The 17197-nt window shown below is 47.8% G+C and overlaps 1 protein-coding gene across 2 annotated transcripts in view; it reads right to left on the minus strand.

The window, feature by feature from the left end:
* Positions 1-17197, minus strand: part of LOC134983499 (oocyte zinc finger protein XlCOF7.1-like) — a 50457-nt gene that overhangs the window by 23445 nt on the left and 9815 nt on the right. For both annotated transcript variants that reach the window (XM_063949164.1, XM_063949163.1), the window contains exons 2-5: positions 10952-11154; positions 9225-9303; positions 9009-9106; positions 8433-8874 (exon numbers count right to left, since the gene is read on the minus strand). In XM_063949164.1, the coding sequence (XP_063805234.1) occupies positions 8433-8874; positions 9009-9106; positions 9225-9258 (574 nt within the window). In that variant the 5' untranslated portion in view covers positions 9259-9303; positions 10952-11154. The remainder of the gene's footprint in view (positions 1-8432; positions 8875-9008; positions 9107-9224; positions 9304-10951; positions 11155-17197) is intronic.

Raw genomic sequence — 17197 nt, forward strand, 5'->3', positions numbered from 1 at the left:
GATGTAAGAGATACACCAGAGAGTGTGGGGAGGAGACTGGTCAGATCTCTGGGCAGGTAACACACAGTGACATGATGTGAGGGGGAGAGCAGGAGTATAATAGGGGCTGATGTCTCCTGATGTATGAGATACACCAGAGAGTGTGGGGAGGAGACTGGTCAGATCTCTGGGCAGGTAACACACAGTGACATGATGTGAGGGGGAGAGCAGGAGTATAATAGGGGCTGATGTCTCCTGATGTATGAGATACACCAGAGAGTGTGGGGAGGAGACTGGTCAGATCTCTGGGCTGGTAACACACAGTGACATGATGTGAGGGGGAGAGCAGGAGTATAATAGGGGCTGATGGCTCATGATGTATGAGATACACCAGAGAGTGTGGGGAGGAGACTGGTCAGATCTCTCGGCTTGTGACACAGTGACATGATGTGAGGGGGAGAGCAGGAGTATAATAGGGGCTGATGGCTCCTGATGTATGAGATACACCAGAGAGTGTGGGGAGGAGACTGGTCAGATTGTAAGCTTGCGACCAGGGCCTTCCTACCTCTATGTCTGTCTGTTTTTACCCAGTTTTGTTCTATTACTGTTGTCCTAATTGTAAAGCGCAACGGAATATGCTGCGCAATATTAGAAACTGTTAATAACAAGATTTTACTTACCGATAAATCTATTTCTCGTAGTCCGTAGTGGATGCTGGGACTCCGTAAGGACCATGGGGATATAGCGGCTCCGCAGGAGACAGGGCACAATAATAAAAGCTTTAGGATCAGGTGGTGTGCACTGGCTCCTCCCCCTATGACCCTCCTCCAAGCCTCAGTTAGGATACTGTGCCCGGACGAGCGTGCATAATAAGGAAGGATTTTGAATCCCGGGTAAGACTCATACCAGCCACACCAATCACACCGTACAACCTGTGATCTGAACCCAGTTAACAGTATGATAACAACAAAGGAGCCTCTGAAAAGATGGCTCACAACAAGAATAACCCGATTTTTGTAACAATAACTATGTACAAGTATTGCAGACAATCCGCACTTGGGATGGGCGCCCAGCATCCACTACGGACTACGAGAAATAGATTTATCGGTAAGTAAAATCTTATTTTCTCTGACGTCCTAGTGGATGCTGGGACTCCGTAAGGACCATGGGGATTATACCAAAGCTCCCAAACGGGCGGGAGAGTGCGGATGACCCTGCAGCACCGAATGAGAGACTCCATGTCCTCCTCAGCCAGGGTATCAAATTTGTAGAATTTAGCAAACGTGTTTGCCCCTGACCAAGTAACTGCTCAGCAAAGTTGTAAAGCCGAGACCCCTCAGGCAGTCGCCCAAGATGAGCCCACTTCCTTGTGGAATGGGCTTTTACATAATTTTGGCTGTGGCAGGCTTGCCACAGAATGTGTAAACTGAATTGTATTACAAATCCAGCGAGCAATCGTCTGCTTAGAAGCAGGAGCACCCAGCTTGTTGGGTGCATACAGGCTAAACAGCGAGTCAGATTTTCTGACTCCAGTCGTCCTGGAAACATATATTTTCAGGGCCCTGACAACGTCAAGTAACTTGGAGTCCTCCAAGTCCCTAGTAGCCGCAGGTACCACAATAGGTTGGTTCATGTGAAAATCAGAAAACACCTTAAGGAGAAATTGAGGACGAGTCCTCAATTCTGCCTTGTCAGAATGAAAAATTAAGTAAGGGCTTTTATATGATAAAGCCGCCAATTCTGACAAACGCCTGGCTGAAGCCAGGGCTAACAGCATCGTCACCTTCCATGTGAATATTTTAAGTCCACATGGTGAGTGGATCAAACCAATGTGACTTTAGGAAACTCAAAACAACATTGAGATCCCAAGGTGCCACTGGGGGCACAAAAAGAGGCTGTATATGCAGTACCCCTTTTCCAAACGTCTGAACTTCAGGCACTGAAGCCAGTTCTTTCTGGAAGAAATTCGACAGGGTCGAAATTTGAACCTTAATGGACCCTAATTTTAGGCCCATAGACAGTCCTGTTTTCAGGAAATGTAGGAAACGACCCAGTTGGAATTCCTCTGTAGGGACCTTCTTGGCCTCACACCACGCAACATATTTTCGCCAAATGCGGTGAAAATGTTTTTCGGTTACATCCTTCCTGGCTTCGACCAGGGTAGGGATGACTTCATCAGGAATGCCCTTTCAGGATCCGGCGTTCAACTGCCATGCCGTCAAACGCAGCCGCGGTAAGTCTTGGAACAGACAAGGCCCCTGCTGGAGCAGGTCCTTTCTTAAAGGTAGAGGCCACGGTTCTTCCGTGAGCATCTCTTGAAGTTCCTGGTACCAAGTCCTTCTTGACCCATCCGGAACCACGAGTATCGTTCTTACTCATCTCCTTCTTATGATTCTCAGTACTTTTGGTATGAGATGCATAGGAGGGAACACATACCCTGACTGGTACACCCACAGTGTTACCAGAGCGTCCACCGCTACTGCCTGAGGGTCCCTTGACCTGGCGCAATATCTGTCTAGTTTTTTTGTTCAGGCGGGACGCCATCATGTCCACCTTTGGTTTTTCCCAACGGTTTACAATCATGTGGAAGACTTCCCGCTGAAGTCCCCACTCTCCCGGGTGGAGGTCATGCCTGCTGAGGAAGTCTGCTTCCCAGTTTTCCACTCCCGGAATTAACACTGCTGAGAGTGTTATCACATGATTTTTCGCCCAGCGAAGAATCCTTGCAGTTCCTGCCATTTCCCTCCTGCTTCTTGTGCCGCCCTGTCTGTTTACGTGGGCGACTGCCGTGATGTTGTCCCACTGGATCAATACCGGCTGACCTTGAAGCAGAGGTCTTGCTAAGCTTAGAGCCTTGTAAATTGCCCTTAGCTCCAGTATATTTATGTGGAGAGAAGTCTCCAGACTTGATCACACTTCCTGGAAGTTTTTTCCTTGTGTGACTGCTCCCCAGCCACTCAGGCTGGCATCCGTGGTCACCAGGACCCAGTCCTGAATGCCGAATCTGCGGCCCTTTCATAGATGAGCACTCTGCAGCCACCGCAGAAGAAACACCCTTGTCCTTGGAGACAGGGTTATCCACTGATGCATCTGAAGATGCGATCCAGACCATTTTCCCAGCAGATCCCGCTGAAAGGTTCTTGCGTGAAATCTACCGAATGGGATCGCTTTGTAAGAAACCACCATTTTTCACAGGACCCTTGTGCAATGATGCACTGATACTTTTCCTGGTTTTAGGAGGTTCCTGACTAGCTCGGATAACTCCCTGGCTTTCTTCTCCGGGAGAAAACATCCTTTTCTGGACTGTGTCCAGAATCATCCCTAGGAACATTAGACGTGTCGTCGGAAAAAGCTGGGATTTTGGAATATTTAGAATTCACTCGTGCTGTCGTAGAACTACTTGAGATAGTGCTACTCCGACCGCCAACTGTTCTCTGGACCTTGCCCTTATCAGGAAAGCGTCCATATTTCTTTTAAGAAGAATCATCATTTCGGCCATTACCTTGGTAAAGACCCGGGGTGCCGTGGACAATCCAAACGGCAGCGTCTGAACTGATAGTGACAGTTCTGTACCACGAACCTGAGATACCCTTGGTGAGAAGGGCAAAATTTGGACATGTAGGTAAGCGTCCCTGATATCCAGTGACACCATATCGTCCTGGTTCGCTATCACTGCTCTGAGTGACTCCATCTTGATTTGAACCCTTGTATGTAAGTGTTCAAATCTTTCAGATCTCACGGAGCCGTCTGGCTTCAGTACCACAATATAGTGTGGAATAATACCCCTTCCCTTGTTGTAGGAGGGGTACTTTGATTATCACCTGCTGGGAATACAGCCTGTGAATTTTTTCCAATACTGCCTCCCTGTCGGAGGGAGACGTTGGTAAAGCAGACTTCAGGAACTTGTGAGGGGGAGACGTCTCGAATTTCCAATGTACACCTGGGATACTACGTGTAGGATCCAGGAGTCCACTTGCGAGTGAGCCCACTGCGTGCTGAAACTCTTGAGATGACCCCCCACCGCACCTGAGTCCGCTTGTATGGCCCCAGCGTCATGCTGCGGACTTGGCAGAAGCTGTGGAGGGCTTCTGTTCCTGGGAATGGGCTGCCTGCTGCAGTCTTCTTCCCTTTCCTCTACCCCTGGGCAGATATGACTGGCCTTTTGCCCGCCTGCCTTTATGGGGACGAAAGGACTGAGACTGAAAAGACTGTGTCCTTTTCTGCTGAGATGTGACTTGGGGTAACAAAAGTGGATTTGTTGCCATGGCCACCAGGTCCGATGGACCGCCCCTTTATACGGCAATACTTCCATGTGCCGTCTGGAATCTGCATCACCTGACCACTGTCGTGTCCATAAACTTCTTCTGGCAGAAATGGACAGCGCACTTACTCTTGATGCCAGAGTACAAATATCCCTCTGTGCATCTCGCATATATAGAAATGCATCCTTTAAATGCTCTATAGTCAATAATATATTGTCCCTGTCAAGGGTATCAATATTTTCAGTCAGGAAATCCGACCAAGCCCCCCCAGCGCTGCACATCCAGGCTGAGGCGATTGCTGGTCGTAGTATAACACCAGTATGTGTATATACTTTTTAGGATATTTTTCAGCTTCCTATCAGCTGGCTCCTTGAGGGCGGCCGTATCTGGAGACGGTAACGCCACTTGTTTTTATAAGCGTGTGAGCGCCTTATCCACCCTAAGGTGTGTTTCCCAACTCGCCCTCACTTCTGGCGGGAAAGGGTATACCGCCAATAATTTTCTATCGGAGGAAACCCACGTATCATCACACACTTTAATTTATCTGATTCCGGAAAAACTACAAGTAGTTTATTCCCACCCTACATAATACCCTTATTTGTGGTACTTGTAGTATCAGAAATATGTAACACCTCCTTTATTGCCCTTAACATGTAACGTGTGGCCCTAAAGGAAAATACGTTTGTTTCTTCACCGTCGACACTGGAGTCAGTGTCCGTGTCTGTGTCGACCAACTGAGGTAAATGGGCGTTTTTACAAGCCCCTGACGGTGTCTGAGATGCCTGGACAGGTACTAATTTGTTTGCCGGCCGTCTCATGTCGTCAACCGACCTTGCAGCGTGTTGACATTATCACGTAATTCCTAAATAAGCCATCCATTCCGGTGTCGACTCCCTAGAGAGTGACATCACCAATACAGGCAATTTGCTCCGCCTCCTCACCAACATCGTCCTCCTACATGTCGACACACACGTACCGACACACAGCACACACACAGGGAATGCTCTGATAGAGGACAGGACCCCACTAGCCCTTTGGGGAGACAGAGGGAGAGTTTGCCAGCACACACCAAAAACGCTATAATTATACAGGGACAACCCCTTATACAAGTGTTTTCCCTTATAGCATTTTCACATATGTAATCATATCGCCAAATAAGTGCCCCCCCTCTCTGTTTTAACCCTGTTTCTGTAGTGCAGTGCAGGGGAGATCCTGGGAGCCTTCCTCACAGCAGAGCTGAGCAGGAAAATGGCGCCGTGTGCTGAGGAGAATAGGCCCCGCCCCCTAAAACGGCGGGCTCTTCTCCCGGAGTTTGTGAGATCTGGCAGGGGTTAAATACATCCATATAGCCTCAAGGGCTATATGTGATGTATATTAGCCATAAAAAAAGGTATAATACATTGCTGCCCAGGGCGCCCCCCCCCAGCGCCCTGCACCCTCAGTGACCGCTGGTATGAAGTGTGCTGACAACAATGGCGCACAGCTGCAGTGCTGTGCGCTACCTTATGAAGACTGAAAGTCTTCTGCCGCCTGTTTCTGGACCTCTGGACCTCTTCAACTTCGGCATCTGCAAGGGGGGTCGGCGGCGCGGCTCCGGGACCGGACTCCATGGCTGGGCCTGTGTTCGATCCCTCTGGAGCTAATGGTGTCCAGTAGCCTAAGAAGCAAATCCATCCTGCACGCAGGTGAGTTTACTTCTCTCCCCTAAGTCCCTCGTAGCAGTGAGCCTGTTGCCAGCAGGACTCACTGAAAATAAAAAAAAACTAAATTAACTTTTATTCTAAGCAGCTCAGGAGAGCCACCTAGCTTGCACCCTTCTCGGCCGGGCACAAGAATCTAACTGAGGCTTGGAGGAGGGTCATAGGGGGAGGAGCCAGTGCACACCACCTGATCCTAAAGCATTTATTATTGTGCCCTGTCTCCTGCGGAGCCGCTATATCCCCATGGTCCTTACGGAGTCCCAGCATCCACTAGGACGTCAGAGAAAAATAAATCTCTGGGCTGGTAACACACAGTGACATGATGTGAGGGGGAGAGCAGGAGTATAATAGAGGCCGATGTCTCCTGATGTATGAGATACACCAGAGAGTGTGGGGAGGAGACTGGTCAGATCTCTGGGCTGGTAACACACACTGACATGATGTGAGGGGGAGAGCAGGAGTATAATAGGGGCTGATGGCTCCTGATGTATGAGATACACCAGAGAGTGTGGGGAGGAGACTGGTCAGATCTCTCGGCTTGTGACACAGTGACATGATGTGAGGGGGAGAGCAGGAGTATAATAGGGGCTGATGGCTCATGATGTATGAGATACACCAGAGAGTGTGGGGAGGAGACTGGTCAGATCTCTCGGCTTGTGACACAGTGACATGATGTGAGGGGGAGAGCAGGAGTATAATAGGGGCTGATGGCTCCTGATGTATGAGATACACCAGAGAGTGTGGGGTGGAAACTGGTCAGATCTCTGGGCTGGTAACACACAGTGACATGATGTGAGGGGGAGAGCAGAAGTATAATAGGGCCTGATGGCTCCTGATGTATGAGATACACCAGTGAGTGTGGGGAAGAGACTGCTCAGATCTCTGGACTGGTAACACACAGTGACATGATGTGAGGGGGAGAGTAGGAGTATAATAGGGGCTGATGGCTCCTGATGTATGAGATACAACAGAAAGTGTGGGGAGGAGACTGGTCAGATCTCTGCGCTGGTAACACACAGTGACATGATGTGAGGGGGAGAGCCGGAGTATAATAGGGGCTGATGGCTCCTGATGTATGAGATACACCAGAGAGAGTGGGGAGGAGACTGGTCAGAACTCTGGGCTGGTAACATACAGTGACATGACGTGAGGGGGAGAGCAGGAGTATAATAGGGGCAGATGGCTACTGATGTATGAGATACACCAGAGAGTGTGGTAAGGAGACTGGTCAGATCTCTGGGCAGGTAACACAGTGACATGATGTGAGGGGAAGAGCAGCAGTATAATAGGGGCTGATGGCTCCTGATGTATGAGATATACCAGAGAGTGTGGGGAGGAGACTGGTCAGATCTCTGGGCTGGTCAGTGGCATGATGTGAGGGGAGAGCAGGAGTATAATAGGGGCTGATGGCTCCTGATGTATGAGATACACCAGAGAGTGTGGGGAGGAGACTGCTCAAATCTCTGGGCTGGTAACACACAGTGACATGATGTGAGGGTGACAGCAGGAGTATAATAGGGGCTGATGGCTCCTGATGTATGAGATACACCAGAGAGTGTGGGGAGGAGACTGGTCAGATCTCTGGGCTGGTAACACACAGTGACATGATGTGAGGGGGAGAGCAGGAGGATAATAGAGGCTGATGAATCCTGATGTATGAGATACACCAGAGAGAGTGGGGAGGAGACTGGTCAGATCTCTGGGCTGGTAACACACAGTGAAATGATGTGAGGGGGAGAGCAGGAGTATAATAGGGGTTGATGGCTCCTGATGTATGAGATACACCAGAGAGTGTGGGGAGGAGACTGGTCAGATCTCTGGGCTGGTAACACAGTGACATGATGTGAGGAGGAGAGCAGGAGTATAATAGGGGCTGATGTCTCCTGATGTATGAGATACACCAGAGAGTGTAGGGAGGAGACTGGTCAGATTTCTGGGCTGGTAACACACAGTGACATGATGTGAGGGGGAGAGCAGGAGGATAATAGAGGCTGATGTCTCCTGATGTATGAGATACACCAGAGAGTGTAGGGAGGAGACTGGTCAGATTTTTGGGCTGGTAACACACAGTGACATGATGTGAGGGGGAGAGCAGGAGGATAATAGAGGCTGATGTCTCCTGATGTATGAGATACACCAGAGAGTGTGGGGTGGAGACTGGTCAGATATCTGGGCTGGTAACACACAGTGACATGATGTGAGGGGGAGAGCAGGAGTATAATAGGGGCTGATGGCTCCTGATGTATGAGATACACCAGAGAGTGTGTGGAGGAGACTGGTCAGATCTCTGGGCTGGTAACACACAGTGACATGATGTGAGGGGGAGAGCAGGAGTATAATAGGGGCTGATGGCTCCTGACTCCACCACTGGGAAAATACATTTTCCTCATTAGTTTGTACTGACAGAAGAGGCTGTAGGATGAGAGATTGCTGTAGTGATTGAGCAAGGAGAATATGTGACTCTTTTCTGTAATAAGTGTTTATTACTCACCTGTGCTGATATCTGTAGGGATCTCCTCCTCCTTACACTGCTGATCACCCCTCACATACGTCTCTTCTTCTCCCTCTATATCTTCTGCCTTTATATCAGTCACATACGTCTCTTCTTCTCCCTCTGTATCTTCTGCCTTCATATCAGTCACATACGTCTCTTCTTCTCCCTCTATATCTTCTGCCTTTATATCAGTCACATACGTCTCTTCTTCTCCCTCTGTATCTTCTGCCTTTATATCAGTCACATACGTCTCTTCTTCTCCCTCTGTATCTTCTGCCTTCATATCAGTCACATACGTCTCTTCTTCTCCCTTTATATCTTCTGCCTTTATATCAGTCACATACGTCTCTTCTTCTCCCTCTATTTCTTCTGTCTTCATATCAGTCACATACGTCTCTTCTTCTCCCTCTATATCTTCTGCCTTCATATCAGTCATGTACTATAATGACATTTGCAAACAGATTAAACTGAGGTGAAACAGTATAATATCAGTGTATAAGACACACAGCTCCTCTACAGATCATATAGTGACAGTCACTTTGGTATATTGGTGAGACCCTAAATCCCACCTACCTGATCCTCCTGTGGGATCCTGTGATTCTCCTCTGTACAATCCTGGGAATACAGAGGACGGGGACATCTCTCTGGGGTATCTCTGTTACTGGGCCCATCTGTAGGAGACACACAGTGACTGAGTACAGTGTATATATGTGATTATCAGGTGATGTGAGTATATAGGGGCCCCCATACCTGCTCTCCCCTGTACAATACATGACAGTCTCCTCTTACCAAGTGATGTTAGGGGCTGGTGATTCTCCATCATCACGTCCTTGTACAGACCCCTGTGTTCCTCTATATACTCCCCCTCCTGCATGGAGACATAGACAGTGGCATCCTGACACCTTATAGGAACCTGACACACACAGTGATACAGTCATCACCCAGACACATCCCCCTGTGTTACTGTATAATGCCCCATTCCCAGCAGTCACCTCTCCAGTCACCACCCAGACACATCCCCTGGTGTTACTGTATAATGCCCCATTCCCAGCAGTCACCTCTCCAGTCATCACCCAGACACGCCCCCTGGTGTTACTGTATAATGCCCCATTCCCAGCAGTCACCTCTCCAGTCATCACCCAGACACGCCCCCTGGTGTTACTGTATAATGCCCCATTCCCAGCAGTCACCTCTCCAGTCATCACCCAGACACATCCCCTGGTGTTACTGTATAATGTCCCATTCACGGCAGTCACCTCTCCAGTCATCAACTAGACACATCCCCTGGTGTTACTGTATAATGTCCCATTCCCAGCAGTCACCTCTCCAGTCATCACCCAGACACGTCCCCCTGGTGTTACTGTATAATGTCCCATTCCCAGCAGTCACCTCTCCAGTCATCACCCAGACACTTCCCCTGGTGTTACTGTATAATGTCCCATTCCCAGCAGTCACCTCTCCAGTCATCACCCAGACACGTCCCCCTGCTGTTACTGTATAATGTCCCATTCCCAGCAGTCACCTCTCCGGTCATCACCCAGACACATTCCCTGGTGTTACTGTATAATGTCCCATTCCCAGCAGTCACCTCTCCAGTCATCACCCAGACACGTCCCCTGGTGTTACTGTATAATGCCCCATTCCCAGCAGTCACCTCTACAGTCATCACCCAGACACGTCCCCTGGTGTTACTGTATAATGTCCCATTCCCAGCAGTCACCTCTCCAGTCATCACCCAGACACGTCCCCCTGGTGTTACTGTATAATGTCCCATTCCCAGCAGTCACCTCTCCGGTCATCACCCAGACACATTCCCTGGTGTTACTGTATAATGTCCCATTCCCAGCAGTCACCTCTCCAGTCATCACCCAGACACATTCCCTGGTGTTACTGTATAATGTCCCATTCCCAGCAGTCACCTCTCCAGTCATCACCCAGACACGTACCCCTGGTGTTACTGTATAATGTCCCATTCCCAGCAGTCACCTCTCCAGTCATCACCCAGACACGTCCCCTGGTGTTACTGTATAATGCCCCATTCCCAGCAGTCACCTCTACAGTCATCACCCAGACACGTCCCCTGGTGTTACTGTATAATGTCCCATTCCCAGCAGTCACCTCTCCAGTCATCACCCAGACACGTCCCCCTGGTGTTACTGTATAATGTCCCATTCCCAGCAGTCACCTCTCCGGTCATCACCCAGACACATTCCCTGGTGTTACTGTATAATGTCCCATTCCCAGCAGTCACCTCTCCAGTCATCACCCAGACACATTCCCTGGTGTTACTGTATAATGTCCCATTCCCAGCAGTCACCTCTCCAGTCATCACCCAGACACGTACCCCTGGTGTTACTGTATAATGTCCCATTCCCAGCAGTCACCTCTCCGGTCATCACCCAGACACATTCCCTGGTGTTACTGTATAATGTCCCATTCCCAGCAGTCACCTCTCCAGTCATCACCCAGACACGTCCCCTGGTGTTACTGTATAATGCCCCATTCCCAGCAGTCACCTCTACAGTCAGCAGCTGAATGATCTTGTTGGTGAGTTCCAGGATCTTCTGGTCATTGTGTCTCTTATGTATCAGTGAGTCAGTAAGTGAGGTGGAGGCACCGTGATGGGGCTCTAGGTCCTGCTTAGTCCACCTGCAACACGAGGATGGTTGCTGGGGTTCTCATGCTCACCGAATGTCTTCTTCACTATGGTGTAATCCTGCTAAATGGGGGAGACATCAATATCACTGTAAATACTCCCAGATCTCCTCAACTCCCCAGTCATGTCCCTGTATTATTATTATAGATATAAGTAATGTCATAGTGACATTCCAATATCCCCTCACCTCCGCAGTCATGTCCCTGTATTATTACTATAGATATAAGTGGCGTCACTGTGAAGCTCCCAGATCCCCTCACCTCCCCAGTCACATCCCTGTATTATCACTATAGTTAAAAGTGATGTAAATGTGATGCTCCCAGATCACCCTCACCCCCAGTCATGTCCCTGTATTATTACTATAGATGTAATTGATGTTACTGTGACATTCTCAGATCCCCTCACCTCCCAGTCATGTCCCTGTATTATTACTATAGATATAAGTGATGTCACTGAGATGCTCCAAGATCCCCCTCACCTCCCCAGTCATGTCCCTGTATTATTACTATAGATGTAATTGATGTCACACTGACATTCTCAAATCCCCTCACCTCCCCAGTCATGTCCCTGTATTATTACTATAGATGTAATTGATGTCACTGTGACATTCCCAGATGTACTCACCTTCCCAGTCATGTCCCTGTATTATTATTATAATAAATATGTGATGTAACTGTGACATTCCCGCATCCCCTCACCTCCCCAGTCATGTCCCTGTATTATCACTATAGATATAAGTGATGTTACTGTGTCTCTCCCAGACCTCCTCACCTCCACATTCGTGTCCTTGTATTATTACTATAGATATAAGTGGTGTCACTGTGAAGCTCACAGATCCCCTCACCTCCCCAGTCACATCCCTGTATTATCACTATAGTTAAAAGTGATGTAAATGTGATGCTCCCAGATCACCCTCACCCCCAGTCATGTCCCTGTATTATAACTATAGATGTAATTGATGTCACTGTGACATTCTCAGATCCCCTCACCTCCCAGTCATATTCCTGTATTATTACTATAGATATAAGTGATGTCACTGAGACGCTCCCAGATCCCCCTCACCTCCCCAGTCATGTCCCTGTATTATTACTATAGATATAAGTGACATCACTGTGACATCACCACCACTCCAAATGTATAATAATATTATTATTATTATTATTATTATTATTAAGACACCACAAGCTGCTGTCCCTGTATAATAATAACCATACACAAAAACCTGCTCCCCCGTATTATAATAATAACAACAGGACACCCCATTCAGCTCTCCATTTATAGTTATAATAAAATGACACCACAGGCTGCTCCCTCTGCAAAAAAATAATAATAATAGAACACAACAGGCTACTACCTTCTGTATAACAATAACAGGACACCACAGCCTGCTTCCCCTGTATAATAATAATGACAGGACACCACAGGCTGCTGCTCCTGCATAATAATAATAATAATAATAATAAGTGGACACCACTAGCTACTCCTTCTTTATAATATTAATAATAGGACAACATAGGCTGCTCCTCCTGTATAATAATAATAATAATAAGAATAACAATAACAGCAACAACAACAACAGGATGCCACAGGCTGATCCCCTGTATAAAAATAATAACAACAACTGCACACCACAGGCTACTCCCCCTGTATAATAGGATTTTAATACCTACAGGTAAATCCTTTTCTCTTAGTCCGTAGAGGATGCTGGGGTCATCATTAGAACCATGGGGTATATACGGGATCCGCAGGAGATATGGGCACTTTAAGACTTTGAAAGGGTGTGAACTGGCTCCTCCCTCTATGCCCCTCCTCCAGATTCCCATTATAGGAACTGTGCCCAGGGAGACGGACATTTCGAAGAAAGGATTTATTGTTAAACTAAGGTGAGATCCATACCAGCTCACACCTCAACCATACCGCAGAACATGGCATTCAACAGAACACAGGCCAACGGCATGAACAATTGCAGCAACAGGCTGACAAGAAACGTAACACTATGCTGGGGGAAGAGAGATGCAGATGCACACTTTATTAATAGGATGTGCAATCCAGGTTCCCCCCTTTTTCCACTATATTTGTGTATATATTGTACACTGGAAGGCCGGCTTCCTTCCTCTGGATTGGCACTCCTCCCATTCACCCTCAGGTGTTTTAATTGGCTGGGTTCCTGCATCTCAGATCACACATTGATAAGGCCCTATTTAGAGGTAAGTCCTGTATAAATTTATAGAATGTGATAATATTAGGGATGTTAGGGACCCATGTGATGAAGTCACCTGGCCGCGGTACATGGGCCCGCATATTTGCGCAAATGTGTGCTAAGAACTTCAATTATACTCCATGGTGGTCATTCCGAGTTGTTCGCTCTGTAAATTTCTTCGCATCGCAGCGATTTTCCGCTTAGTGCGCATGCGCAATGTCAGCACTGCGACTGCGAAAAGTAAATTTGCTAACAAGTTTGGTATTTTACTCACGGTATTACGAGGTATTTTCTTCGTTCTGGTGATTGGAGTGTGATTGACAGGAAGTGGGTGTTTCTGGGCGGAAACAGGCCGTTTTATGGGTGTGTGCGGAAAAACGCTACCGTTTCTGGGAAAAACGCGTGAGTGGCTGGAGAAACGGAGAAGTGTCTGGGCGAACGCTGGGTGTGTTTGTGACGTCAAACCAGGAACGACAAGCACTGAACTGATCGCAGATGCCGAGTAAGTCTGGAGCTACTCAGAAACTGCTGAGAAGTGTCTATTCGCAATTTTGAGAATCTTTCGTTCACAATTCTACTATTCTAAGATTCACTCCCAGTAGGCGGCGGCTTAGCTAGTGCAAAGTTGCTAAAAGCAGCTTGTGAGCGAATAACTCGGAATGACCACCCATGTTAATTGTAAGGGTTTATTTAAATTATTTTTATTATCAGTGTTCTTAGTGCTAAGAGTGTGCATCTGCATCTCTCTTCCCCCAGCATAGTAGTAGAAGCCTCAGCATGATAGCACCTCTTGATATCTTTAGTAATAGGATGTGCAATCCAGGTTCCCCCCTTTTTCCACTATATTTGTGTATATATTGTACACTGGAAGGCCGGCTTCCTTCCTCTGGTATTGGCACTCCTCCCATTCACCCTCAGGTGTTTTAATTGGCTGGGTTCCTGCATCTCAGATCACACATTGATAAGGCCCTATTTAGAGGTAAGTCCTGTATAAATTTATAGAATGTGATAGTATTAGGGATGTTAGGGACCCATGTGATGAAGTCACCTGGCCGCGGTACATGGGCCCGCATATTTGCGCAAATGTGTGCTAAGAACTTAAATTATACTCCATGTTAATTGTGAGGGTTTATTTAAATTATTTTTATTATCAGTGTTCTTAGTGCTAAGAGTGTGCATCTGCATCTCTCTTCCCCAGCATAGTAGTAGAAGCCTCAGCATGATAGCACCTCTTGATATCTTTAGTAATAGGATGTGCAATCCAGGTTCCCCCCTTAAGAAACGTAACACAGCATATGTGTAACCATAATTATTAACTGCAGATACAGTACGCACTGGGACGGGCGCCAAGCATCCTCCACGGACTAAGAGAAAAGGATTTACCGGTAAGTATTAAAATCCTATTTTCTCATACGTCCTAGAGGATGCTGGGGTCACCATTAGAACCATGGGATTATACCAAAGCTCTAGAACGGATGGGAGAGTGCGGACGACTCTGCAGCACCGATTGACCAAACTTAAGGTCTCCATCGGCCAAGGTGTCAAACTTATAGAACTGTGCAAAAGTGTTTGGCCCCGACCAAGTAGCTGCTCGGCAAAGTTGCAATGCCGAGACCCCCGGGGCAGCCACCCAGGATGAGCCCACCTTCCTAGTGGAATGGGCCTTCACTGATACCGGTAATGGCAATCTAGCAGTGGAATGGGCCTGCTGAATCGTGTTACAGATACAGCGCGCAATGGCATGCTTGAAAGCAGGACACCCAACCTTGTTGGGAGCATACAGGACAAATAGAGCTTCTGTTTTTCTGAAGTGAGCCGTTCTGGTGACAAATCTTTAAAGCTCTGACCACATCCAGAGATTTTGAATCAACAAAGGCATCAGTAGCCACAGGTACCACGATAGGTTGGTTATGTGGAAAGAGGAAACCACCTTTGGGAAAAATTGCTGACGTGTCCTCAATTCAGCTCTATCTTCATGGAAGATCAAATAAGGGCTCTTGTGAGACAAGGCCGCCAACTCAGACACCCACCTTGCAGATGCCAAGGCCAACAGGATGACCACTTTCCAAGTGAGGAATTTCAACACCACCTTCCATAAAGGTTCAAACCAATGTGATTGAAGGAACTGCAACACCACATTAAGATCCCATGGTGCCAGTGGAGGTTGGATGTGCAATACGCCCTTCAGGAAAGTCTGAACTTCTGGAAGGGAGGCCAATTGTTTCTGAAAGAAAATCGATAAGGCTGAAATCTGAACCTTGATTCAGCCCGCATCCACACCTGCTTGTAGAAAATGGGGAAACCTTCCTAGCTGAAACTCTTCCGTAGGAGCCTTCTTGGATTCACACCAAGACACATATTTTCTCCAAATATGGTGGTAATGTATAGACGTTACCCCTTTTCTGGCCTGAATAAGTGTGGGAATGACTTCACTGAGAATAACCTTACATGCTAGGATTTTGCGTTCAACTGCCACGCCGTCAAACGTAGCCGCGGTAAGTCCTAATACACGCACAGAGGCCAGGGATCTCCGATGAGTAAGTCCTGAAGATCTGGATACCAAGCCCTCCTTGGCCAGTCTGGAACTATGAGGATCGCTCGGATCTTTGTTCTTCTTATGATCTTTAGAACTTTTGGAATGAGAGGAAGTGAAGGCAATACATACACCGACTGAAACACCCACGGTGTCACGAGTGCATCCACTGCAATCGCTTGAGGGTCCCTTGACATGGGACAATATCTCTGAAGCTTCTTGTTGAGACGAGAAGCCATCATGTCTACTTGAGGAGTTCCCCAATGACCTGTCACCTCTGCGAAGACTTCTTGGTGGAGGCCCCACTCTCCTGGATGGAGATCGTGTCTGCTGAGGAAGTCTGCTTCCCAGATGTCCACTCCTGGAATGAAGATTGCTGACAGAGTGCTTGTATGCTTTTCCGCCCAGCGAAAAATCCTTGTGGCTTCTGCCATCGCCGCTCTGCTTTTCGTTCCGCCCTGACGGTTTATGTACGCTACTGCTGTTACATTGTCTGACTGGATCAGTACAGGTAGATCTCGAAGAAGATGTTCCACTTGTAGGAGGCCGTTGTAAATTTCCCTTAGCTCCAGAACATTTATGTGGAGACAAGTCTCCTGACTTAACCATCTTACTTGGAAGTTTTCTCCCATGGTGACTGCCCCCCAGCCTCGGAGGCTTGCATCCGTGGTCACTAGGATCCAGTCCTGTATCCCGAACCTGTGCCTCTCTAGGAGGTGAGAGCTGTGCAGCCACCACAGAAGTGATACCCTCGTCTTGGACGACAGGATTATCTTCTGGTGCATGTGTAGATGGGACCCGGACCACTTGTTCAAGAGGTCGCGCTGGAACACTCTAGCATGTAACCTGCCAAACTGAATGGCCTCGTAGGCCACAACCCTCTTCCCCAGCAACCGAATGCATTGATGGATTGACACTCTTGGTGGTTTCAGAATTTGTTTGACCAGACTCTGAAGTTCCAAAGCCTTTTCCACAGGAAGAAAGACTCTCTGTAGTTCTGTGTCCAATATCATTCCCAAAAATGACAACCGCATCGTCGGAATCAACTGTGATTTTGGCAAGTTTAGGAGCCAACCATGTTGTTGAAGAACTGTCATGGAGAGTGCAACGTTCCGGACCAACTGGTCCCTGGATCTCGCCTTTATCAGGAGATCGTTCAGGTATGGGATAATTGTGACTCCTTGCTTGCGAAGGAGAACAATCATCTCTGCCATTAATTTGGTGAAAATCCTCGGAGCCGTGGATGGATCAAACGGCAACGTTTGAAATTGGTAATGACACTCCTGAATTGCAAATCTCAGGTAAGCCTGGTGTGGAGGATAAATGGGAACATGTAAGTAGGCATCTTTTATGTCCACCGACACCATAAAATC

Source organism: Pseudophryne corroboree, assembly GCF_028390025.1.
Source record: "Pseudophryne corroboree isolate aPseCor3 chromosome 3 unlocalized genomic scaffold, aPseCor3.hap2 SUPER_3_unloc_16, whole genome shotgun sequence".
NCBI classification, from domain to species: Eukaryota; Metazoa; Chordata; class Amphibia; order Anura; family Myobatrachidae; genus Pseudophryne; species Pseudophryne corroboree.